Source organism: Camelus ferus, chromosome 18, assembly GCF_009834535.1.
Source record: "Camelus ferus isolate YT-003-E chromosome 18, BCGSAC_Cfer_1.0, whole genome shotgun sequence".
NCBI classification, from domain to species: Eukaryota; Metazoa; Chordata; class Mammalia; order Artiodactyla; family Camelidae; genus Camelus; species Camelus ferus.
In genome coordinates this window covers 12,083,286-12,109,572 of record NC_045713.1, presented here as the reverse complement: position 1 = coordinate 12,109,572, position 26,287 = coordinate 12,083,286, and the positions used below count along the sequence as shown (strand labels likewise).

Sequence of the window (26,287 nt, the reverse complement as noted above, 5' to 3'; positions counted from 1 at the left end):
TCTGTGGTTTTCCTTTTATTTAAAATCCAGCAACACCGTGTGCAGTGTACTGTGACAACTGCCAGCTACGTGGCAGGCACACTGGGATACAAACAGGAACGTGTGACGTCACTGCCTCTGGGGAATGCGGATGGTGGGGAACTGAGTCTGTGCTGAAGGAGGAAGCACTGCGGGGGCAAAAGCGGAGACACTGCTGGTGGAGCTGCTTCGAGATCATTTTGGGGACAAAGGAGCACAAAGCTTTGAAAGGGCCTGGGCCTGGGATGATGCCAAGGTGAAGGCAAAGACGACAGAAAGAGGCTGGGTGCTGTGCCCGTGCAGAGACGAGGGGCAGCAGACACTTCAGAGCCAGTGGCCTTCTGGTAATGGGCTCGGGCCGCAGTGGGGATGGAAGAGTTGTTAGGGAGACAGGCAGTGTCCCAGCTGGAACAGTCCAGCTGGTGCACACACCTGGGCAGTGATGGGTCTCTGTGGTAGAACCTTATAGAGGACTTTATGGTCAGTAGGCAGAGCTCCAAAGAGCCCACGATTTTAGAGACTGGCTAGATGGGAAGAGTAAAGTAGGAGGTCCCGGAAGGGAGCTGGTAGGACAGGAGAGGAGCAGAAGCAGAACGGGTTCCATCTAGTGTGGCCTCGAGTTCAGAATGCCAGCCTTGAAGAGCTACTGCAGGAAAAAGCAGCGGGGTACTTTCACAACCTCACCTTAATAAGGCTTACTAAACACAGGTAAGTATCAGACCATCTATACCCTAACAGAGATTGAAAATTTACATTCCAGTTGACTAGAGAGTTTCAGTCCGCTTTCATACTTATAGAGGCTGCTGAGGTGAGACACCGACCCCCTCATCCTTCCCGTCATCCCTAACCCCTCTGTCCCGAGACAGGAGGCTCAGCTGCTGCTTTAGTTCCTCGATTTCTTTTTCTTGCTCTAGTATCTTCATCTGTAGGGTGAGGTTCACCTGCAAAGAGAGAAAATTTTAAGCTCCATGAAAATGTCTTCCTCCCTGACTTTTAAACACGCAGGCCTGCCTCGCTCTGCACAGCTCCGCTACGTGTGGGTTCCAGTGTTCCCGGTTTGTTATGTATCACCCAGCACAGGGTCGAGTGTCAGTTACCAAGGGACAGTGACAGTAATTCCATTAGTCCTTCAGGCCGTAAAATGCTACGTGAATAGCCATGCATGTCACAACCGGGGACAGCCCCACGCTTCTTTCACTTTCGCTGGGGGGGGGGTGGTCACTGTGCACGTGTTAGTGGTGCACACAGGCAGCATCTCCCAGGATAAACCCACATGACCCTGTAGACAAATGGATCATCGCGGGGGACTTGGCCCACGGAGATCAAAGTGCAGCAAAGTAATGAAAAGTTACGGTGATGCTGCGAGTGAAAACCAAATCGAACATGAACAGTGTTAACAGCTGAAACAGCTGATCCTGGGAATGCTGACCCCGCCACCAGCGGACAGACTTGAAGACGTCTTCTCAACATAAACAGGAAAAAGATAAAGATATCCCAGAGAAAACGCCACATTAAAAGAACCCTTAGACACAGATCACAACACCCAAAGTGCCAAGGATAAAATGCCGGAAACAGACCCAAACTTAGGAGTAGGATGAGTCACCAGGGCACAGAAAAGACACCCCTCCGTGCCCTACGTTACGAGACAGATGCAGGCAGGCACCTTTCAAACTACTCTTGAAACACTTGAATTCTCAATTATAGTTTTGTAACTTTTCACTTCCGCATACATCTGTAACTGACAATAAAGACTTCTAATGTTTTGACAAACGCTTTTAGAGGTCATGGGACAGCTGTAACTTTTCCCATTGATTATGAAGACCGCTCGGCGTGCCTTGAGCTCTGCATGGTCATTTTTACAGTCCGGCACCACCGTGCAAAGCAAGGGCGCCTGTCTCTGCAAAGTTCTCCGTACAGGTTATGTGCAGGTGATTTTATAAATAATTCTACAAGACAGGAGAAATTCTTACCCCTACTACCAAATAACTATGGTCTCTAATAGCTGTCTTTGCAAGGAGCTAAAAAATTCTCTCCCTGTGAGGCAATAAACTTAATAACCACATATGCTGTTTTCAAAGACTCAGCGTAGAGCCCTACACCTGTGTACCATTCAGTCTAGGAAATTTCACTGTTCGACTTGAAAGCAAATTAGCCTTAAACAGAAAGACAAATCAACTGAATAGCTGTAAGTGGTACCCAAACCAGCGTGCCTCAGAGCCACTTGGAGGGGCTGTGAAAGCACAGAGAGTGGCCCCTTCTCACCCAGATTTCTCTATTAATAGGTCAGGGTGGGGGCGAGCCTGAGAATTCCATCATATCCCAGGTGATTTTACGCTGCTGGTCAGGAGATTACACTGAAACCAGTGCCTTCATGCAGTGCTGCTCAATCACTGTGTACACCCCATGGAGATCTGTTAAGATGCAGCTCTGGGCTGGAGCCCGGCAGCCTGTGTTTCCAAACAGCTCCAGGTAAGGCTCAGGCTGCTGGTCTGGGGACCCATTCTGGGCAACAAAGCACGAGAGAATCTGTGACTTCATCTCTGAATCAAGCTTTTGTACATCTTAGAAAGTTTCTGTTTCTAGCAGGGAGGAGGAAGGGGAGGGGCTGCCAGGGGCACCACCTCACAGGACAGAAAACCAGACTCACAACTCAGAGCTGAGATCGGAGGCTGATGAAGGCGGTCTCGGCCACAGTCGCTCCATCTCCCCTAGAGGATCACTGCTGTCCTGTATCCGTTGGTGTGGGGCCCATTTTACTAGTAGATACTTTGTAATAAAGGCCATATGCCACAGCTGGAAAGGAAAGCTGAAACTTTCTGCTGCAGCATGAAGCCCATACTCCTAGATTGACCGCTGGCAGTGTCCTCCTGCACTTGGACTATGATGCCAAGTGTGCCACTGGGAACTCTGAGAATGGGTTTAAATACTGTTTCCATAAACCTGATTCTAAGCGCAACCGGTTTGCGTGAAATAGCATTCACAACTGGAACCAATTCGATTTTAAGCTTCATGTTTTCCCCAGTATTAAAAAAGGCTTACATACATTTCCAGAATTTTGGAAAAGTTCGCTTTGCAGCAGCTGAACGGCAGACGGCCTCTGGGCTGAGTTCTTTCTCGTTAAGTGCTGGATGTACTTGGCTTGTACAGGACACATTTTACCGAGGGAGTCAGGGATCTGGCCAGTTCTCAAGCCTGTTAAAACTTTTGCTCGCTCCATTTCTGTTCCAAACGGCTGGAAGAGCTCCAACAGAATCACACCCAAGCTGTACATATCCGACTGGAAAAGGGGGGAAGCGGCCATTTAGTAGGGAAATACACAGTCAAGTGATGTTTCCATCTCCCCATACCTTCCTCTCAAAAGCGAGAGGATTTCCTTCAACAGAGGGAATGCAGTGGGCTGGCTTGTCCCTCACAGCGGCCGGTGTCCGCCAGCCAGAGCCGCTGCCCTGACTGCCAGGTGACTGGACTCACCATCCTCACCTCTGATTCCACAAGGGGCATCCATGGGCCGGGCTCGAGGCAGGGATGATCCCCATACAACCCTGAAGTCGGGGCTTGGCCCAGCCCGAGAGAGCTGGGACCCGCACGGGGTGGAGCCAGCTACAGGGGTCACGAGTATGACCTACGCCAGTCCCAGCTCTGCCTCTGCTCAGAGTTAAGCATTCTTGGGGAAGTTTAGGGAACTCTGCATAAAATCTGATCCTCTTCCTAAAAATAGTCTTTTAGGAAGGCCTTTACCAGGTAGGAGTTCAGAAGCAGCCACAGTTTTTCTGGCAGCTCTTTCCTAAGCACTAAAAAGCTGAATGATTCATCAAAAGGAAGAAAATGTTCTGAGCATTTACTCTCACATTTCTTCAAGGAGCAAAGCGGATTAAAACTTTTCAGTATCTTCATTCCACTTCAGAGGGAGTGTCACCCTTGCCTGAGGCATTTACTTACCTAAACTTGAAAGCAAAGACTGAAAACAGATTTCTGGGACTCCTAGCTTCCTCAAGGGAAAGTAGTATTTTAAAAGGAAAGCTCATTGGGAAGTTATCTGTGACACCCACGGATTCAGACACAGTGATGTAGCCTAAAAAAAGCAACGCAGTCAGATTCAGCTGAGAAGTGAGGCCTCATCTTACAGCAGTTTGATGTCAGAGATGACCGACCATGACTCGGGTATCTCCAAAATCTCCCCTACGTGGGAACTTGCACAGCCCTTCCTGTACTTTCTGTTACTTCTGGCTGCAGGGCAAGTCCACCAAGTGGGCAACAACCATTACCTTGGCATCATACTCGGATCCTTCCAGCTGCTCGGGTGATGCGTACAGACAAGTGCCCACTCTGGAGGTATGCATTGGTGTCCCTGTAATTTGGAAAGCCAGACATGAAGCCCTGCAAGGTGAGCCCTGTCCATGTGGAGAGCCCTGGCTCTGAGCAGGGCACTGCAGCTCCTAAGGGAAGGACAGCTGTTGTTTTTAAATCTCACCTTTGCTATGATGTCTTCATGATTCTTGGTGGGGAGGGTGTAGCTCAGTGGTAGAGCACATGCTTAGCATGCACGAGGTCCTGGGTTCAACCCCCAGCACCTCCATTAAAAATAAGTAAATAAATAAATAAATTTAATCATCCTCCCCCAAAAAGCTTTTTAAAATAAAATAGTTGGACAAAAAAAAATTTTTTTAAGTCTTTATGATTCTCTTTAAATATGGCCAGTGTTCAACCATGTCTTTTTTTAACGCAGAAACAAAATCTACAACCAACATAAACTTACTCTTCCCATTTCTGCTGCTCCAGTCTGTGTTCTTCTGTATGATGTCTGTGCAGGCCAGGCCGAAGTCTCCTATTTTTACTTGCTGATCAGGGCCATGAAGAAAAATATTTCTGGGCTGGAAACAAACAGAACAAGTCAACTCCTTGGTGTTCTAAAACACACAGTAAAAATGTGGGGCAGTGAAGAGTTTTCAACTTAGGAGCAAGTAGCCTCTCACAAATTAAAAGTCAGAGCAGTGGTTCTCAAACTCAGCTGCACGTTAACTTATCACTGGAGGAACTTTAAAAACTCAGCGTCCAACCCATTCCCCAGACCAATTAAATCAGATATTCCTGTGGGTGGATACAGGCATCAATATTATTTAAAAGTCCCCAGTTTATCCCACGGACGTAGATCACGCTAGTATATAAATGCTCCTCAGGACCTCAGAATCACCAGAGAAGCTTTTGAAAACTACTATTTTTTTTTCACAGCTCCCAGGTGATTCTTACATGTTAGCCACGGTCAGGAACAACCAGATCACACTCTACAGGTATATATAGGTTTCGCTCTATTTAAGCAACGATCAGACTCAAAACATCTCCCAATGGAACTATTCCTTTACCAGCGAGAAAACACACCTATACTGGGGGGGGGGGGGTTCCACTAACAACTAAAAAATATTTAGGTTAAATGTGAGGTTTTCTTAATTTAAATGTAATAACTTACATGTTTTATTTGAACATATAAATTCCTCTGTTTTAGCTTTGTCAGGTTTTTTTAACTACAGCTGAATGGGAAGAAAAAACAGAAACAATCTTACAGGTAAGATGATACTCTGGGTATTTTTGGGGGGACTGAGTAGAAAGTCCTGAGAACTGTGCTGTATCTGGCACCACACTCATGACACAGAAACACGTGAGAAAGTCTGGCTCTGATACAAAAATGAATCGTGTTCATGGATACGATTCTCAACAATTCTAGCCTAGTTCTAGAACCACACTGAAAGAATCACAGAGACTGAAAGTGCCCTTCTCTGTAACAAGTTTCCCCTGAATTCCTGAGTCCTTGCACGAACTTTTAACTCATGGGAAACATAACCAAGAGAGGCAGCAGGGAGCTGGGCGCTGATGGTGCCAGGTCCCCAGAAGAGGGCCCACCTGCGGGACTTCACACCAAACTCTATGAGGCCATCATGAGGGAAGACTGCGCCGCAATCCAGGACCTCCTGAGAAGCCACCCCGTCAACCAGCCCATGACCACGCTGGCCACCTCCACCAGCTGCAGGTTACCACTGAACCAGGTACCCTCTTTTTCTGCTCAGTCACTTTTAGAGGCTTCAGAAGGGATGCCCCCTAATTCTTAAGGACTCGCGACACCTCCTGGCGGCCCGAGGCTGGACAGGACACCCCGGCACACTGCACACCCGGGTGGTGTTCTTGTAAGTCTGCGACGCCCCCCTCATCAGCACACGTGAACTGGTGTGAGCAGAGACTAGAGCTTGTGTGGCTGGAAGGACATCAGTGTCACCCTCTCAAACATACCCATGGTATTGTTGTCTGTGTGACCGAATTATTTTTCCCCTTTTTTACATATACTTTTTCACTTTCTAAATCTTTATACAATAATTATTTACCTTTATAATTCAATTTTTTTCCCAAAAAGTCACCCTCTGCCCTTATCCTGCAGTCATGCTGTAAAGGCCACTACGTATGTATTTTAAGAACTCACATAACAGCTCTGCTGATCATAGACAGAACATAAGCGGCATTAACTCTGAAACCGTGAAAATGCAGGTTTCACTACTGATACTATGACTTTGGCAAAGGCTTCAAAAACACAAAGCCTAACTGTCAATGACCCTGGGGGTTAATTTAAGGACTAAGGGACTTAATAGCTGCTACCGTTAATTTTATACAACGAGCTCTTCACAAGAGTCAACTTACGAAGTTTTAAGTTATATGTGCTGCCATGGTAAATCTGCATTTATGTAAAACACAAATTTTATCATACAAAATTGACTGGCTTGGGGTCATTTAAAACAGGCAAAAGAAAAGGAAAATTTCACAGCACAGACCAGAAAAAAAACTGAACCAAGGAGATATGAAATACAATTATTTCCTTTGAAATAGCAAGCTAACAGAATTTTTATTTCTAACTACGTTGGGCTACTTGTAACGTATTTTGATTTCCTCCCCCTCCGAAGGAGATGGAGTCTGTCATCCCCATTCACCTGGCTGCCAAGTACCGCAGGGCACAAAGCTTGCTCTGTTTGTTAGAGCACAATGCTGACCCCGAAGTTAGGTAAGTTAACCCAACACCTGACCATTTTTAAACACGACTTCGATGTTACTTTTCCTTCCTACTACTTCCTACACGTCTGGACTCATCCATTTTCCATGGGTCATGGACTACCAGTTATCATGTTCCCAATAAACCAGTATCTTTACTAACTAGATGAGGTCCTCTGAAAACCTGGAAATCACGCAAGAACACAAATCCATCACCTCGCTTAAAGCATCGTGGGTATCAAGCACTCAGCAACGGTGTTGTGGAAAATGAAGTCCTGGTCACAGCCCCCAGGGAGTTTAACAACCTAAGTTAGATATGAAAAACAAGAAAATGCAAACAGCCAACAGATTTTCTTGTTTTCTACCCTCCACTAGACAGGACGCTTCACGAAAGAAGTGTACCTTGCTCCCCAATGTATCCTACTGCCTGATCTAAGACTGACACTTCCTAAGTGCCCGATGAATCCCAGATGAATGAATGGAAGAATTACGCGGTATAAAAACAGACAGCATTAAAAGAAAATCAAGGGGAGGGTATAGCTCAGTGGTAGAGTGCATGCCTAGCATGCACAAGGTCCTGGGTTCAATCCCCAGTCCCTCCATTAAAAAACAAATAAATAAATAAACCTAATTACCATCCCTCATAAAAAACTTTTTGAAAAAAAGAAAAGAAAATCAAGCCCCAAATCCTTACCACATTCCAGAAGGGCCCACCCAACCTGTCTTGCTCTCACCTCCGGCCTGCCCCTCTGTCCTGCACACCCCACCCCAGCTCTGCAGCTCCTCACGGCCCTTCTACGACTGAACCCTCCCCTCCAGCCCCTCCTCCTCCAGGGATCCTCAGGATACCCTTCCCACCCTTCCCACCACAGGCCGCCCTGGGGGAGGCCCCCCTCCCCTTCTAGGACTTTGCCCCTCCCCCCCATGTCACTTAGACCTTTACGTTGGATGCTTACAAATGTGGCCGCGAGCTCTGCAAGGGGGGGGCCCCTGCTGCTTCACCTCGTCCCCAGCCCAGGGCCTTACCCCCGATAAACAGGTGAACTCAAAATCATCTTCTCACTTCAGTGGAGCGGTCAGATGTTCATCATAAATCTGCCCTTTCCTCTACCAAAATCAAGGAATTTGGGAGGCAATCCTGAGGGATTCCAGTAAGGGTGATGGGGACCAGGCTGTTAAACCCTCATTCTGCCTGGGCTGGAGCAGGGATGGAAAACAGACTGGCCTCCCTAACTTGAGATTCAAGCCCTGTCTCTCTCTCTCACACACACACACACACACACACACTCGAGCGTGCGAAGATGTCAGGGGGAGGAGCACATGCAGCACCCCCGAGAACTGGGTCAAAGGGCGTGGCAGCCCCTTCCAGCTCGTGTCAGTGGTAATCCCAGGTCACACGCGAGTCCACACAATTTTACTGAATGACTAACTCAGCACAGCACCATGTGAGACACTGGGACAAAAATAACTGAAATGCAGCCTTGGAGAGGCTGCCATCCTTGCAGGAGTCACAAAGCTGACACGAGCCACTATAGGAGGCTGGACCCCTCCACACTGGGATGCATACCGTGGTCCCCCCAAACGCTGTGAGACCCCGAGAAATGACACAGCAACACAGAGTTTCAAACATTTCTTTAAAGTAATTAAGGGGGGTTTCTTTAAATAAATCTTGCCTTCTTATAAGCATTAGTTCTTCGTGTAAAGCCACCCCCACTGAGGATGTAGTGTGATCTGTGATCACTGCCTATTGCAGGGACACAAGAGGGCTCACCACACTCCACCTGATGCTCCTGCACTGGCCAATTGCGTCCACCACATGGACCAAGCCGGGGAACCGAATCCAAAGGATCCTGACAGACATCCAGAGCAACGCGGTCCTGTGCCTCCGCATTCTGTGTGAGCACGGAGCTCAGGTGAATGCTCGCACTGGGAACAGCAACAGGCAGTCCCCGCTCCACCTGGCCACCACCTACGGGACCCACCTAGTTCTCTCCATCCTGGCCCAAAATGGCGCCCAGGTCAATGCCCTCAATGACTCCGGCATGACCCCCCTTCACATGGCCGCAGAAACCCTGAATGAGGAGATGCTGGATATGCTCATCGCCTGTGGGGCCAATGTGAACTGTGCCATCCCATCCACAGGGAGCACGGCCCTGAAGCTGGCAGTGTGCATGGCCTCAGGCAAGGCTGGCCGGATGCTGGCAGCCGATGTGAGCTGCATCCGCCTGCTGCTAGTTCACGGAGCTGAGGTCAACGCCCAGGACCGCGAAGGTGAAACCGCCATCCACGAGGCTTGTTTTGGAGGCAGAGAGGCAATAATCAACCTCTTGCTCGAATTTGAAGCAGATGTTAACGTGTTAACCAGAAACGGAGAGTCCCCGCTCTACATGTACCTGCAGCGCAGCTCCAACCTAACAGACACGGCCCTTCTTGCCCGGCTACTGTCCCGCTCTTATCCCCTGAGACTGACCAATAACCAAGGACTTCTACCTGCGGGAATCACGCTTCCAGAATTCCACCCCCTAAGGGAAACCCTAATAAAGTTATCTCAAAAACCCTTATCCCTACAGGACATTTGTAAAAGAAACATCCAAAATATTTATGGTGAGAAGTACAAACAACTCTTGAAGAAGCATCTGCCAGTGAAGATCTGGAATTCTGTGTACAGTTATTATGACTTAGCTTGCCTCTTGAAATAAGATCTCCAATTTCACAGTGCCCCAGAACTTCCGGAACTCGCACTGCATCTCTGGCTAGACATCGACCCAGAAAATACCGAACCTGATACGTCTCAGATGTACAAACTACTGGTTCTTGAACCTTTTTCAAAAAATAAAATGATTTGTACATTGACCCTTTCTTCCTAAATATTCTTTTAAATGCATTTCCCATGATTTAATTTTTTACCAAAAAGTAAGCGATTTAAAACCCCAGCCACAGACGTAAATGTATCTTCTCTTTCTTGATAGTCTTTTATAAAAATTAGGATAGTCTTAAATTTTTAAAACAGCTGAAAAAAATTTCCCATGTTAAATTTTCTTTAAGTGGGTAATTACAGAAATAGATTTTACCTCTAAGGTTGACATAATATGAGTATTTTTGTCAGCATTAAATACATTTAGCATCATCCATTACGTAAGTGCTCAGAGCACACTTACCCCCTGAAAACAGCTAGAATTGCCAACTGCCCAAAGATTACTCCTTTTAAATTCAATCTAAGTTTTCACATTCTGGACCTACAGAGCAAAGATTTATATAAAAGTAACGATAATCTCCAAAGTAAATGAACTAGCGTATATAATCTCAACGAATTTAATTCAACGAACCAACAGCAAGTCAGCCCTGAGACTGACTCAATCTCCCTCACTTACCTTTAGATCTCTGTGAACAATTCCCATGTTATGTATGTAAAATACACCTTCCACCAATTCTTGAAAAATTTTTGTTGCAACACTGGCCATAACATAAGGACCTTAAAGTAAAAACAAGGAGTTTTAGTTCTCTAATATTTTTTCATTTATTACATTAACATCAAAATGCAATGAATGCAGTTTTAAATCCATTAAAATCTGATACCTACACAACATTCAGATTTTCAACACAGTCAACACTCCAAAATGGTTTCAAAACTAGAAATTAGCAGGGAGGGCTCCTCGGCAAACGAAGAAGTCATCACAAACTAGCTCCCGGCAGTTGATGGACTCATGTCACCAGGAAGAGAGGATGTCACTCAGGGCCCCTGTATCAACTGCTTTGTAACCAATTCTCAGGCATCAGGTGGCTAGATTAAACTACATTTAGGTCCCCTTCAACCCCTGACATCCTGGAGTTTAATGCTAATAAATCTGGTGTCCTGGCCCACTGTGGATTAAAGATATTATTATGAATAACAGAATGAGAAAAAAAGGTAAATTATATTAGCACAAGGAGTGAGCTTCCATCACCTGGAAAATCTAGAATGCCACATTTTCCAAAAATAAGTGACAAATGAAGTATATGGGGGAAAAGTAAGTGAAGTAATTCATCTATTAATATGATGACATCATATGGGAACTTAGAGGATGGAGAGGTCTTGTAAGACTAAAAAATTGATCAAGAAAAAATATTGGAGTCTTCTAGCCATGTAAGTTTAGTAACATAATAAAATTTAACGGATCCTCTCTATTCATTAAAAATCATAAACCTATTGTTTACTTTCAAGTACAAAAACACTATATGCTCCCTTCTCCTTCCTGAATGAGCCTCCTTCGTTATAGAGCTCAAACCTCCTCCACACCCCCCTTTCACACGATCTAGCATGTAATTCAGGGACCTGAAGTACTCAAGACAGAGAACTATGAGAGTGTGTGTGTGTGAAACCAATGGTTCACTCCAAATACCTCTACCATGGCTCCCCCTCACACTGAAGTGAGCACTTTGTCTACAATGCGAGGAGGGCTTTTTGACGTTCGTAACTATTCAGAATAAATCCCTTCCTTTGGTCTGTCTTCAATATGCTTCTCACTGCAACCCACCTAACACATGCGAACACGGAGGGTTCAGTAACCACACACAGACGCGATCCAGTGACGACGGTTTCTACTCAGCCCTACATCCCTTACAGGTACTGCTTCAACCCTCACGATAACCCCATACGATGGGGATGACCCAGACTTCACAGGTGAGGAACAGACTGAGAGCAGTGAACTGACTTGCCCAAAACCATACAGCAGTTGGGTCCTAGAGCCACGACTCGAACCCAGGTCTCCCACTCAGGGGGTTGTTGGGGTCCGTGGCAGAGCATGTGCTTAGCACGCACAAGGTCCTGGGTTGAATAAATGAGTAAATTAACCTAATTACTTGCCCCCCTCCAAAACAAAACAACCCCCCCAAACAAAGAAACAAAAAAAGATATAAAAACTATTAAAAAATCTAATAAAATCTTTTCTAAAAGGGTGGTACCTGGGGCCACACCAGTAATTTTCATACAGTTGGGTCTTGGATGCGGCTCAGCCTTTGGTATTGTGTGTGTGTGTGTGAAAGTCCTCTTATTAATTCTAGTACTGATCCAAATCCACCACTTAATGCAGATTTCCCTAGCTTTTACCTAATGTCCTTTTTCTGTTCCGAGAGTCCATACAGGATATCACATTACATTTAGGTGTCCTGCCTCTTGAGGGTCCTGCGATCTGTGACAGGTTCTCAGACTTTTCCTGTTTATGAAGACCTTGACAGTTCTGAGAAGTACTGGTCAGCTGTTTGTAGAATGTTCCTCAACTGGGACTGGTCTGATGCTTTTCTCATGACAAGACTGGGGTTAGGGGTTTTGGGGAGGAAGCCCACAGAAATCCAGTGTCCGTCTTGTCCCCCCTCATCAAGGGCACGGACTATCGACCTCAGTTACTACGGCTCACGTCCACCCTGATCACTAGCTGAGGGGGTGTTTGTCAGGCTTCTTCCATTGCAAAGTTACCCTTTTTTATCCACATCAACTTTAAGAACTAGTGTTACATATTGTACAAATATTAACCTAAGAGACTATTTCCAGAGGGTATCATATCACTGCAGGGGAGGGAGAGGGGTCTATATCTTGAGGGAGACAAACTTGACCACACTCCCTTCTATAAGGGTTTCTTTAAAGGTTTCTTCTTCTAAAAGTACCATATTTTCAGGTTAAAAAATTAAAATAAAAAATTTAGATTTTTCCTTAAAAAAATTTTTAAGACCTTTTCTACCCCAAATCATTAACATAAATTCTAGCATATTACTACTTAAATATCAACAAACTGCACCTATGACTGTGAACAGTAACTTCCAAACACTTACTTGTTTTTAAAAACACTGAAATAAGCATGATTGAGGGGGGGGGCGGTTTCAAAACTGATTTTTCTCCCCCTACCTAAAGCACCTGGAGGCAGAAGGCAGCAGATCTGACTGCACTTCCCGGCCCAGCACTCGAACACCCACATGGTACTTACACGCAGACTCGTCCACACTCTGCCGGCCCCGGACATTTCTCTCCGTGATCCAGTCCCACAGCGAGAGCTCGCACAGCTGCATCTGGATGTGCAGCATCAGGTGGTACTGCGCCTAGGGGGCAACACACCATGGCTCCACCTGTGCACCATGCACTTAGTTATTCAGTCAACAAACCTCCCTTGCCTACTCTAGCCCAAGGACTGGGCTAAGTGCTGGGGACAGGGAGGACAGACACAGGCCGGCCCAAGAAGCCCAAAGTCTAGGGAAGGAGATGGACGAGTAAAGCAATGCTTGGCGTGGTGTGTCACGGTCCAAGTTGGCCCCCCTGGGGTCAGGAAGGTGTCGACTGGACGAAGCTCTCGATCGTGACAGAGGCTGAGGGCCTGAAACCGCTTAGTCGGCTCCCAAGATAAAGAGTTTTTAAAGCTAAGATAAAGCATCAGACCAGCTGTATGGTACTGTCCTACTCTGTACACCCCAGAGTACATACACATGGCTGGCCTCACGTCGTACATAACTAATAAATCGTCCAAGAAAAAGGTAAGCAAAAGTTAAGCTCAGTGTAGCCCATTCAGGAAAATTTTCCCAATGTATCATAGAGAAACGAAACAATTCTGATGAAAAGTCCCTCAAACTCAACCCCTTACATTCAGGGGAACCTGCTCAAAGGTTTGTGTTTCATAGAAAGTATGCACATATCCCTGGACAACCAGAATGAACCCTACGTGCAGACACAGGTGCACATACAGTTCTGTGATCCCAACACAGCAGAGTATGTGTAGACCCTGTTAACGTTCGAGTTTCAATGCTAATACTCAGTAACGGTGAGAGTACGTGGCAGTCTCGCCAGCACATGAGTGTAGTCCTAATTAGTGTAATCCATACCCTGAAAGCTGACCTGGTAGTCCCACTAGGACTCTTTCCTAAAGTCATGTTCCAAAATACAGAAAATCTTCCTGCATAAATACATTTTCATAACATGATGCTAACATACCACAGAAACAGTACATGCAAGATGTTTCCAATGCCAAGGTACATATATGAGACTGTCCAGAGGAAGGGCCCAGCCAGGGAGGTCAGAAAAGAATTGGCAGGAGTTAAATGGGTGAAGCAGGGAAGACCAAACACAAAGGCCAGGTGTCAGGAGGGAACATGGAGGGGAGAGACTCCACCCGAGGGCAGGAGAGCCAGAACAGAGACAGAGGAGGGCCAGGAGGGAAGCCAGTTCAGGAAGGGGAACAGCCGTGTCTAACCACAGTCCTCTGCACTGTTATTACGGGGAAACAGCAAGTCAGCAGGTTCTGGAAAGCAATCTACCTCTGTCTGCCCCAACAAGTTTAAGTTTTCTTCAGAAGACTCAGTGGAGAAGAAATTCTCTTCCACATCTGAATTATGTCTGAGCGGCAGGGGATGCCCAGCCATTGATCTGGAAGACCCGTCAACCAAGCCTTTTTCTTGGAGCTCAGGGGACGATTCAAATTCAGTGGCATCTCTTGTAACTAAATTGGTGGTGTAATGCACCAATCTGTTATTCTGATTCTCGACACCAGCTTCACCTAAGGATTTTCCTTCTTCTGGGGTGAATTCGGCAAAGATAACGGATGAGCTGTTACTTTCATCACTTTTAACATCATAGTGATCTCTAGGGGGAAAAAAACAGTAAAGATAAAAAATCAGTGTTAAAAAAGATCAACCATACCTCAATTGCTCCTTCAAGGCTGTCTGAATCTTACTGGTAAACTGAAAAAAAATTACAGCATATCTATCATGGCACAGCACTTCCTTAAAAATACTGACCAGAAATATCTGAGAAAGAAAATAATTTAACATTTTGTAATGAAAATGAGCAAAAAGTGTGAAATGCTCCTGAGCTTCCAGCAGCAAAAGGCGAAGGCGACGAGCACAGGCGGCAGGAGGGAGGGTCTAGTGTGTGAAAGGGCACCCCAGCCCACGCACCTGGGGTCCTCCCGGTCGGAGATCACCTCCAGAGATGGCAACTGAATAGAAATTCTATCTGCTGAACAAAAACAAAAGAAAATGTTCAAGCAGCCCAGTTTTCTAATTTACAGCCAAAAGCAGAGCTAAAATATATAAATAATACCAAGTGAGGCTACAAGTTAAAAATGTCCCAACCTTCTGGCAACATGCAATACAACGAGCTTATTCCAATGACTGGCACATTTTAGGAATGAAAAAAACCGAGCTGTTCAACTATACAAGGGCTCAGAGAACTTTCTGCACAGGATCTGACAGGAAATATTTCAGGTTTTGTGGGGACTCTGCAACTACTTCACTCTGGCTGTAGCAGAAAAGCAGCCAAAGGGAACACACAGGAATAAGCCTGTGTTCTAAGAATCGTACTTCCTGACATTGAGATTGGAATTTCACAAAATCTTTACAAAATATTCTTCTTTTGATTCCTTTTAACTTTTTAAAAATGTCAAAAAACATTCTCAGCTTGTGGGATGCACAAAAAAAAAAAAAAACCAAACCAAAAAAAAAAACCAGGGGAAGGCCAGACATGGCCCACAGGCCAAAGTCTGCCAAGCCTTCAACTGTACCATCAAACCACGTACCTTGCCTTTGGGCCACGTGAACATGCTCTATCCAAGCAGTGTGATAGCCTACGATATTAGGATGCTGAAGCCCGGCCAGCACCTTAACCTCCCGTAGCACCTATGGAAGAAAACATACTTAGAGCTGGATTTACTGACAAACTTGTTAAATGTTCATGGTGTCGGGGGGAGGGTATAGCTCAAGTGGTAGAGTGCATGCTTCACATGCAGGAGGTTCTGAGTTGAATCCCCAGTACCTCCTCTAAAAATAAATAAAATAAACCTAATTACCCCCCCCAAAAAAACTAATAATTAAAAAAACATTTTTTTAAGCCATTCTTGGCACTGTCACTTCAAGGGTGGGAGACAGAAGTGGCTTAGAGGACTAGGTCATTTACCCAGGACCACAGAGCATGTCAGGGAGAAGACTGGGACCTGAACTGAGCTCCTGTTTTTTTCATAACAAGCTTGTTACATATTGTATATGAATCATTCACTTAAAAAATTAATTGCCCCAGCAACAACCCTGAAATGTGGTCAATCTGAAGTGCCTATAAAAAAAATAGCTCAAATAAAAATTTAGCCTTGATGTTTATTCTACTGTAATCCATTCTTAGTAAACTACAATCCATACTACCCAATATTTGCCAAATACATATACATACACACACACATACACCCCTCTTTCAAAAGGACCCAATACTTAATTATTCAAAATAAGTAAAATTTTAAAAATCATACCTTCATACAATCTGTTTTAGTTGCACCCTTAATCAGTATTTTTTTAATTGCATAATACTGACCATCTAATTTATTCCTGACCTAAAAGGGCAGAGAAAAAGACAGAGTATATTGTGCCATTAATTCCAACTGAATAAGGGAAGTTTTTTTAACCAGACCTCAGATAATCCAAACTAGCCAGAGATAAAATTAAGCTAAGGTGGCGGCAGGGAGTGGGGGTGTAGCTCACTGGTAGAGCACACCCTTACCGTGCACAAGGTGCTGGGTTCAATCCCCGGTACCTCCATTAAATTAAGAAAAAAAAAAATAAGCTAAAGACATGCGTCCTCTTTACTACGCTCAGGGAAGTCAGTTAGACTAAAAGGTCTTCAAACTGTATTGAAAGTCCAACTCCTAGAAGTTCCGGGTCTAAAGAACGCGAATGTTAGCAAAAAGGCCATGTGCAAAACGCAGTAGCACAACTTTTTCAGCAATACATTTCTAATAAAAACTAACCATAGAACAAAAACTCAGAGTTTCCAGAATCCACCCACATCACCAACACAGTTAGGAAAAAATTAACACCTGCCCACTTGCCTGTAAATGACAAATCTTAATAAAAAGTAAATACATATGATTTAGAGGGATCTTCCCTGTAAGTACTTTAAATAATCATCATGAAAACTACTTCTGCAAATACACTGTTTAGAGCCGCAGGTCAACACAAGGACGTGGAAAACCACCTTGTACACTCTTCCATATCCACCTTTTCCTAAGATGGCCAGCTCTTCAAATTCATTTAAATAACGTGAAGTTTGTGCTTCAAAGGCTACGTCCCGCGACCTGAAAGTTGAACACAATCAGTCGATACCAAACACGAGAGAACCAAAATGTTCCAAGGTAGACCATGTTGACTCTGTGACTAACCTGCCAAGCCTCGTTTATTACTGAGCTGGGATCATTTGGAAAGGATGAGCTACAATGAAATGTTTCTCTTCTCTATGAAGAAAACGTGTGAAAATAAACAAACTGATGGTGTAATAAAGAGAGCAAAGACATCACCGATCTAATGGTAAGTACTTTACCGTAATTAGTATTCCAATTAGAAACTATTATTAATGTTTTAAAGCAGGAATCCGAAGGACGACAGGGAGTTGTTGATTAGTTGAGATCAGTGATAAATTTACTTCAATTTTTTGATGATCCAGACCAGTTATAGATTTTAAACTAGCATTTCCTACATACAGTGGAAATTCAGTGGGTGTCCTCCTGATAGACTGAATGTCAGTGCTCTGAATGAAGGGTGAGGCTTATGGAATCCATACAGAATTGGGCAGGGGTCAAAGAGGAAAGAATGAAAAATACAGTACACCTTACAAATTTTAATTTTCATAAACTACCCGAACCACATTATTTTTTAACCCCAATACTAATTTCTGATTAATTCAGAATTAAGAACTCAAGATTTCTTTTGGATAGTTTACTCCTTGCACAGTCCAAAAAGTATTCAACACTTCAATAAAAAGTAAGAATTAAAAAGAAAAAGAATTTAAAAAAAAATTTTTTAAGTACCTAACACATACCTGATCTTCTGGATATGAGAATTATCCTCACAAGGACCCTAAAATCAAAAAGTTATTTTTAAAAAGCATTTTGAAGGTTTCATGGAATATAGACTCAATCACAATTCAGTGTCACATTAATAGTCCCAAATACTCAAACTAACATTAAAAAAAAAAAAACCCTATCCAATGGCTTTTTCAATATTACTTAAGAGTTTGGAATTGAAGATATTTCTCTCTTAACGAAATGATCACTAGTGAAAAGCTATGTTCTTGCCATCCAAGGACAAAGCTGAGATTTACCAAGGAGCGCCATCAGCAAACACGGCTGACTTTCCTGTTACATAAGTGCAAAAACTGACCACTGCTCACCTCTCCATTGCTCCCACCCACTCCAAGCCACCGTACCTCAGGCCCCTGTGACTGCATCTGCCTGCTGCTTCTGCCCTTGGTCCCCCTCAGTCTACTCTCAACACAGCAGCTGGGATGATTCCATTAAAATGTAAGTCAGATTAAGACACAGAAAAACAAACTTATGGTTACATAAGGGGGGGCAGGGGAGGGATACATTAGGAGTTTAAAATTAGCAGATACAAATTAATATATGTAAAATAGATAAACAAGGCCCTACTGTATAGCACAGGGAACTATATTCAATATCCTTTAATAAACTGTAACAGAAAAGAACATGAAAAAGATTATACACCTATATCTGAATCACTTTGCTATACACCAGAAACCAACACAACATTGTAAATCAATTATACTTCAATTAAAAAAAAAATGTAAAGTCAGATTACATCACTCCCCTGCTCAAAATCCTGCAACACTTCTCCTTTCACTGAGTAAAAACCAGACATTGAACAGTTGCAAGAGGTGTGGGCATAGCTCAGTAGCAGAGCCTGTGCTAGCATGCATGAGGTCCTGGGTTCAATGCCCAGTACCTCCATTAAAAAAAAAAGTCTCAAGATCCACCTCCACCTCCACCTGTCCCCCTCGCGGCTGGTCCCCCACCCCAGCCCCACCTCTCCCAGACTCCCTCCTTGCTTACTGTGTTCCAGCCACATGGCTGCCTGTCAGGTTCCCAAACCTGCCCAGCACCCTGCTACCTGGGGAATCTCTGTTTCTTCGCCTGGAATGCTTTGCCTCTGTGTGGCTCATTCTAACGCCAGCTCCTAACTCCTGTCTCAGTGAGGCCCTCCCTGGCCAGGCTACATAAAATTCACACAGCCCCTCCTGGCATTTTCTAAGCCCCTTGCTGCTTTTTGTTTCTCCTTAACACCATCTAGCACCCCATTTACTTTTATTTTTCTATTGTTTACTGCCCCTCTGCCAGAACGTCAGCTCCCTGAGGGCAGGCACCTTTATTCTGTGCCCTGCCTGAACCCCAGCACCTACACAAGAGCCTAACACGTAGCAGCCATTTGACAAATATTTGCTGAATAAACAAATTAAAGTTACCATCAAACCTGTCTTATAATGAGGATTTCATGCTTTAAAATACAGTTCTCTTAATGTTAGAATGCTTTTACCGCACACAGAGACCATTTTTACTGCTTACCTGACGGACTCTCTCCTTCGCTGACCTCATTAAGTGCGTGATAGCTCTGTTGTGATGTAGCCTCAACGAGCTAAACTCATCACTGCAGGTGAAGGACGACAGCAGCCCCATTTTGATGAAGGTCTGACAAAGTACTGTGAAAAGAAGACGCAAAGTGATTATTAGAAAGGCCATCAATAAAATGGCAATTTTCAAGAATAAACTGTCACTAATAGCCTAAGAAGAAAACCTCTATAAGAAAAAAGTTACGTTTATGCACACATGACAACTTAGGGACTGATTCTCTAAAAGAGAAGGAATGACAAGGATGCTCATTGATCAGCACTACATACGTAACCTTTTTTTTTTTTAATTCCTTTATTATGATATGATTCCTGTACAGTAAACTACACATATTTGACGTCTGTTAGGTTTTTTTTGGGGGGGGGATTTGGTTCATTTGTTTTGTTTGATTTTCTTTTTAAAGGAGGTACTTGGGATTGAACCTAGAACCTCGTGCACGCTAAGCACAGCTGTGCCACTGAGCTATACCCACCCCCCAGTAAACTACACATATTTGAAATGAACAATTTGATGAGTTTTGATAGATGTATACACCACATCTGTAACTTCTTATCTGACGTTCTAGTCATTTGGTTCGTTAGTTCCCAAGATCACTTCATGATGGGGGCTGGCCACCAGAAAAGACCAAGACATGATTAGAAGTTCAGAACTTTCCGTTCCACCTCCCACCCTCCAGGGAGGGCAGAAGGGTTGGATTTTCAGTTAATAATCAATCATGCCAACGTGATGAAGCTGCCATAAAAAATCCCTAAAGTACACGGCCGGTGAACACACCCAGGAGGGTGGTGCATCCGAACTCTTATGGGGACAGAAGGTCCAGCACTCTGGACCCTCAGGACCTCACCCTATGTGCCTCTCCATCTGGCATTTCCTCTGTATCCTTTATCATGCCCTTAATTACATAATAAATTGGGAAGCATAAGTAAGTGCCTCCCTGAGTACTGCGAGCTGTTACAGCAAATTACCAAACCTGAGGATGGGGTAATAGAAACCCCCAATTTGTAGCCAAATCAGACACAAGGTGGGGGAAAACTGAGAACCCTAGGGACCTATGGCTTGCAACTGGCATCTGAAATGAGGACAGTCTTGTGGGACTGGGCCCTTAGCCTGTGGGATCTGACACTAACTCCAGGCAGACAATGCCAGAAGTGAATTAGAAGACACCTAGCTGGTGTCAGGAGAACGGGTCAGGGTGGGAGGAAACCCCACACACTAGGCACCAGAAGTATTCAGTGTGTCGAGGAAAACAGTTTCCTGTACAGAGTTTCAGGGCTCTGGTCAAGATCAGGTTTGGAATAAGTATCTGTGATGTTCATTTACCTGCTCACCAAATAAACCATAACAGATCTTCAAAAATTATATGAATTATCACATTATATATAAAAAAGAACTACTTTTTATTTGCTAAAATACATACAATTTGATGGCGCTTCATCTTTTGGGGTCTCCAGCAGTTATATTCATAAGGAATTACACAAAAACATAAATTTAATGAAACGTACTACTGATGCTCATTTCAAATTCTGATAAACCAGCTGCTTCGCAGACGCACAGCATTAAACAATACAGTATCTTTACACGTTTTAGTTAGCAAGATTAATTTACTCTTACTAACATTTAAACACCTGTCTTGAATGAAGCGGGCTGGGTTCGTGCACGTGGCTCAAGTGCTCCAGCAGAGAGACAAGCAGTAGTTGGTTTGCGACCGCGAAAGGGAATGTGGGCTGCTGTCCGGGTCCTTTCAGCACCTGGAGTTCTGCGGGAACATCAGACTCTGAAAAGGAAAAAAGGAAAAACAATTAAGGAGCGGTAAACGCAGCTCAGAGTGACAAAACAGCGTATCCTAGTTAAGGAAGCATACACTAAGTCTAAGGAAATTAAAAACAAAACAACAGTTAGGCCGAGTGGGGCTAATTAAGACAGACTTTCTGGAACTAAGTTTTGAGTTGAATTCTGGAAGTTCCAACTCAAATCAGGGGGAAGCAAGGAAGTGCTGGTAATGATGATGTTTGCAAAGGCAGAAATAACAAATGAAAAATAAAGCTTTAAGCAAATAAGCAAGGAGGCGAGAATAGGATGGCGTCCTTCCTTCGAGAGGAAGCCTTGGCCAGGTGTAAAGAAAGCAGTCTGGCGGAGGAGAAACGGAGAGGGAGGAAGGATGGAACCTTTACTCTGAGCATGTGCTGCGTGTGTAGGGACCAGGAGTTTCACATGTACAATCCCGCTTAATCCTCACAAAACAACCTGTGTGTCTCTGCTACGGCAAAAGTGTTACCATTCCCATTTTACAGATACGGACACTGATCTCATTGAGAGGCTAAGGAACAAGCAATTAGGCAGATCAGACTGACTTCCAAGCCCTTCCTCCTTCCACTGAACAAGACCCAGGAGACAGTCGAATTGGCAATTAAAGCTGAAGGTCCTAAGTTCTCACGCACCGTTTATTTAAAACATGTTTTTACAGGCCAATAACACAATGGAGGAAGAATGTTCGTGGAGACTGTTCTGGAAACATGCGATAGGTAGCCTGGAAGGGGGCATCCAACAGCCAACGAGAAGTCAGGAGGAGCCTAGTAAAAGAGGTAAGTGACAGAAACGTGGAGGAAAGAACAGGTCCTGGAGATATCAAAAAAGAAATGGACTGGTCAGGATTTGAAAGACTAGAAATGGGAGGAAGGAGGGGTTAGTGAGAGTGAAAACTGGTAAGAGGGGCTGCTGGAGGAAAGATGAAACTCTCAAGAGCAACTGGACCCACTCAACTGGAAATGCCCTGCAGAAGCAGGACCTACATCTTCTAAAATCTCCCCATTCCAAATGTTCTATTCCTTTCTCCTCTATTAACTTAAAGGTCCTGGAAGAGCCAAGGTTCTCAAATCCAGATTTCATATACAAATTCCCTCTCTGACCTGCACGTGGCCCAAAAGGGACCTGCATGTACAGAGATGTACTATTTATTTTAAATGAATACTTACTATCTGATTATGGGGAAGAAAAAGAATGGAAAATGTGGCCATGAAAAAACTTCTCTATGTAAAGATATCTTTAAGTATAAATCACAACATCAGATACAGTGCATTACCTGTGCTAATAGACAAGAAAAAAGAAAAGGCAATAAAATTTATACAGAGCTCTTATTAGCTAACAAGAAAATAAGGCACAATTAAAACTCAAATATGTTTAACAAAACTAATCAGTAATGACATACGTATTAAAATAACTACAGTACCACTGTTTGCCATCAGAGTCTGGAATCCTTGGTATTTTTTCTGGCACAGAAAACTAGACATTTTCAAACACAAGGGGGTAAGTGTTTGCAATCTTTGGCAAAACACTGTAGAATTTCAAATGCGTAAATCTTTACCCAGCAATTCTACTTTTAGAAACATATTCCAAGGAAATAATTAAAGCACCATAAATATGTAAGTACAAGGTGTTCAGGATAACACTCTAAAGTACTGAAAATCTGTATAATAAGTTATATACATATAATAAAATACTATGCAGCTGTAAGAAATGATGGTGTCTAGAAGGATAATCAAAAACAGCCCATCGCCAAGTCAAAAAAGGAGGCCATAAATAGTAGTATTAATAAAGGTGAGGTGAGAGAGTTTCATACAAACCAACGTGATCTTTCTGGACATGATTTTAGCAAAATGTATCAAAGAAAACCTTTTTTAAGTATTTCCTTGACCCGACAAATCCTACTTCTGTGGCTCTAAAGAAATAATCAGATATTAACAAAGATTTACAGAGATGCCAAACTTACTATATTTCTAATGGTTAGAAAAAGACATTTATTTTCCAAGAAAACAGCAAAGACTAAACAAATGATAGTACAGAATGTGATGGCCTTAAAATAATGTTCTTAAAGGCTAATTTATCACAAGAAAAGGCTAACAAAACTTCACACTTAAAAAGCAAAACATAAAATGTTTATTATTCTATTACAATCACGATTTTAAAACATATTTCTTTTAGAACTATAGAAATCTACACACACAAAAAGAAAGGAAAGAACAAAACAGACAAAAATCTCTGCTCCCTGTGTTTTCAATGATACATGGAAAGACGCTGTAAAAAGAGTGAAATTACAGTGAACATGCTGTTTTATAATCTGCCGGTTTGATCCACAGTATCTAGGCATTTACCCAGCTTACAGCAGCTCTTAGGAAGTATTTGCAAATGAATACACCAAATTATTAGCAATGAGTTCTCCTCTGGGATGTGGGTAAAGGGCAGTTTCCTCTATTTTTCTCTTACTCTTTTAAATTTTGTGAATGATTTCTCTAAATTTTTATCTTATTTGGACAAAATCAGACAAGTCTTTAATCCATTCATGATAACTTTCTTTGACAAACAGTTTTAAAAGTACATTTCATCAAAAAAAGTTGTCTCTAGCTAAGCCAAAATGTAACATTTGTAAATGTAAATTACAAACAGTAATCTCTGGGTGATGAAATTATGGTTTTTAAATTTTTCTTTTCAGACTTTTCCACGTTTTCAACATATTCCACAACGTGGAAAGAAAAAATTAAGTACTTAACTGTTAACAGTGGTGAGATTTTTTAGGAGGGTTTTCTGCATCTATACACTGTTACGTTTTCCTATTTTCTACAATGAGAAAATCCTACTTTTTAACAAGAAAAAAAAATTAAAAGAATGGCTGCTCAGTGGAGTCGACTGAACCAATAAATCCAGAAAATGACAACTTTACGAAGACCAATGGACAGATAGCCAAATGCAGGAAGGAATAAAATTGAAAGGAAATGAAGATTGTCTGAAGCTGAAAAGCTTCCCATTTCACAGTTCTGATCAAAAGAAAAGGGAGAAGTGGCTAAAAGGAAAGGCAAGGTCAATTTCTCTCATGAAAGAGTCAGAAATAAGATCTAGACCCGAGCTGATTTAGAGTTCAAGAGTTCTGCCAAGCAGAAAGGTTGGAGATTAGCAGGAAAGGGATCACCTAATTCAGTCTCCTCGGAAGGTGGGATCCAAATGGTCCATTATTAAATTAAAGAACCTGGAGGACTAATCGGAGGTAGAAATTCTGCAACACTTGTGTCAGATAAAAGAAGGAAAACTAACGAGTCTGACAATGGGTTTACTGTCAGCCTTCCTTCTAAAGTATGCTGTTCCACAGGGAGGGAAAAGAATACAGAAACTTCAAAGGCTGCTGTTGGCTCTGGAAGAATCCTGACACTACAGTCTGCTGAAGGTCACAGTCCGTAGTTATATGCAGATTTTGAATTTTCTGAAAATACCATTAACTGGCAGGATGACCTCCTCACATGACACAACCTTCGAGAAATCATTATCCTTTCTCTTTTTATGTCTGAAAATGAAACTACATTTCTCACAGACCTTACTTTTCATACAACAAGATCAAGTATTGTCTAGACATTCTTGGGCTTCTTTGGAAGAAAAGGCAATATGTAAACACAGCAGTATTATTAGTAAACTAAGGAGAAGGAAATTTTTAGAAGCTTATCTAAGATCACTCCCTTCAAGAATAATCTTCGGTTTGCAGAAAACCTTATCACAATGTCACAGAACAGACAGACTTGCCTGTTTGTAGCTGGGACTTCTATGCATGACACTTTACATATTACTGAGCTGCTATAATATAACAAGTGGGAAAATATTAGTCTGTCGATTAAAAACGATTTATCTTACAACTGTGTTCTGCTAATGGCCTACTTAAATTATCATCAGTCTGCTTTTGTTTCCCTTTAAGATCAAGAACTGTAGGTGAAAATCAAAGAATTTAAGGAATAAATTAAAACCTTTTCAACTCAGCTTGCACCTTTAAAACCACTGCAACGTGTTAATGTTTGTTTCATGCTTCAACTTACTATGTATTCTCTGTAATCATTCTATTCGACTTATCACACAGTAAAAACCTCCCTAAATTGATGTATTCATTTTTGATGGCACAATTTAATTTTAAAAATTGCCAAAAGAACTGGTTGCAACTAAAAAGCCTATTGCACTTTTATTAAACTACTGCATACTTTGAACTGGTTAGACTCAACGTTTTAAGTACCTCTTACTTTATGTTGAATAACTTAACTGACTTGGGCCGTATCTCCTAGTAACCAAAAGCCTCATGAAAAATTGGGCATTTTTTTTAACCGAAGATGATGTCCATCCTGCCTCATCACGAGAAGTCTTCAGCTACTGTATTAGTGAAGCAAAAGACAAGAGAGAAGCTACAAATTAAAACTCTTAACCCAAGCTCTTCAGCGAGCGCATAGGATCTAGTGGTTTACAAAACTCCAGCTCCACGCTAGACAAAACCAAGGAGTTTGAAAGCTGAAAAACAGCCTGAGGGTAGTCCTAGCAGGTCCGAAACCCCGAGTCCGCAGAGAAGAAACCACCAACAGAAATGTAAACGATCGAGCGGGCTGCAGACATTCGTTTCAATGCGGGTTAACCTTACCCAAACTGCCTGCCCGCCGCCCCGCACACTGCACCGCCGGGCCCCCGGTTCAAGCCCGGATCCAGCCGAACTTGCCCGGGTCCTGCGGCGAACCTCGCCCTACCTGCCCGCCAGGGAAGGAAGCTGGACGGGGGCGGGGGAGGGCCTCCGCGGCGGTCGGGTCCCTCACCATCATACTTGGGGTCCGAGCCCTCGGCCGGGAAGTCGATGGCAGGCGGCGCAGGCACAGCCCCCGCCCCGTCGCCCTCCGCCTCGCGCTCCCGGGCCCCGGAGATGCCCCCCAGCATAGCCGGCCGCGCACGGGCTACACTACAGCCCGCCCGCCCGCCCGCCGAGCGCCGAGCGCCGCCGAGCGCAGAACACTCAGCGGGCGCCACCGGATCCGGAA

At 43.6% G+C, this 26,287-nt stretch overlaps 2 protein-coding genes across 7 annotated transcripts; one reads left to right on the top strand and one right to left on the bottom strand.

Annotated features, from left to right (window-relative positions):
• Positions 1-2: 2 nt before the first annotated feature.
• EIF2AK1 (eukaryotic translation initiation factor 2 alpha kinase 1) lies at positions 3-26,287 on the bottom strand. Of its 5 annotated transcripts, none has more exons than XM_032460014.1 (15): positions 26,003-26,287; positions 21,079-21,237; positions 19,401-19,534; positions 17,861-17,898; positions 17,021-17,120; positions 16,299-16,379; positions 15,579-15,678; positions 14,959-15,019; positions 14,320-14,644; positions 13,002-13,113; positions 10,416-10,516; positions 4,775-4,889; positions 4,284-4,366; positions 3,062-3,295; positions 3-959 (listed from the first exon to the last, which is right to left on the bottom strand). In XM_032460014.1, the coding sequence occupies exons 1-15, from the start codon at positions 26,184-26,186 to the stop codon at positions 810-812; spliced, it is 1,977 nt and encodes a 658-aa protein (XP_032315905.1). In that variant the 5' UTR covers positions 26,187-26,287; the 3' UTR covers positions 3-809. The 5 variants fall into 5 exon arrangements, with proteins under 5 accessions (XP_032315905.1, XP_032315906.1, XP_032315907.1 ...); XM_032460015.1 differs by having other exon boundaries at positions 14,959-15,016; XM_032460016.1 differs by having other exon boundaries at positions 26,069-26,286.
• ANKRD61 (ankyrin repeat domain 61) lies at positions 5,437-10,220 on the top strand. Of its 2 annotated transcripts, XM_032460026.1 has the most exons (4): positions 5,437-5,578; positions 5,800-6,056; positions 6,960-7,057; positions 8,798-10,220. In XM_032460026.1, exons 2-4 carry the CDS (start codon positions 5,841-5,843, stop codon positions 9,741-9,743), a joined length of 1,260 nt encoding a protein of 419 aa, XP_032315917.1. In that variant the 5' UTR covers positions 5,437-5,578; positions 5,800-5,840; the 3' UTR covers positions 9,744-10,220. The 2 variants fall into 2 exon arrangements, with proteins under 2 accessions (XP_032315917.1, XP_006173933.1); XM_006173871.3 differs by lacking the exon at positions 5,437-5,578 and having other exon boundaries at positions 5,649-6,056.

What these genes read in the sequence shown, in the direction of transcription:
- EIF2AK1 (XM_032460014.1), bottom strand. Translation starts at nt 26,186, where the DNA reads ATGCTGGGGGGCATCTCCGGGGCCCGGGAGCGCGAGGCGGAGGGCGAC. An exon ending in GAGTGTGGACGAGTCTGCGT is followed by an intron (nt 10,517 to 13,001) that starts GTAAGTACCATG and finishes TTTTACTTTAAG; the next exon opens with GTCCTTATGTTATGGCCAGT. An exon ending in TTTTCCAAAATTCTGGAAAT is followed by an intron (nt 960 to 3,061) that starts GTATGTAAGCCT and finishes CTCTCTTTGCAG; the next exon opens with GTGAACCTCACCCTACAGAT.
- ANKRD61 (XM_032460026.1), top strand. Translation starts at nt 5,841, where the DNA reads ATGGGAAACATAACCAAGAGAGGCAGCAGGGAGCTGGGCGCTGATGGT. An exon ending in GCAGGTTACCACTGAACCAG is followed by an intron (nt 6,057 to 6,959) that starts GTACCCTCTTTT and finishes CCCCCTCCGAAG; the next exon opens with GAGATGGAGTCTGTCATCCC. An exon ending in AATGCTGACCCCGAAGTTAG is followed by an intron (nt 7,058 to 8,797) that starts GTAAGTTAACCC and finishes TGCCTATTGCAG; the next exon opens with GGACACAAGAGGGCTCACCA.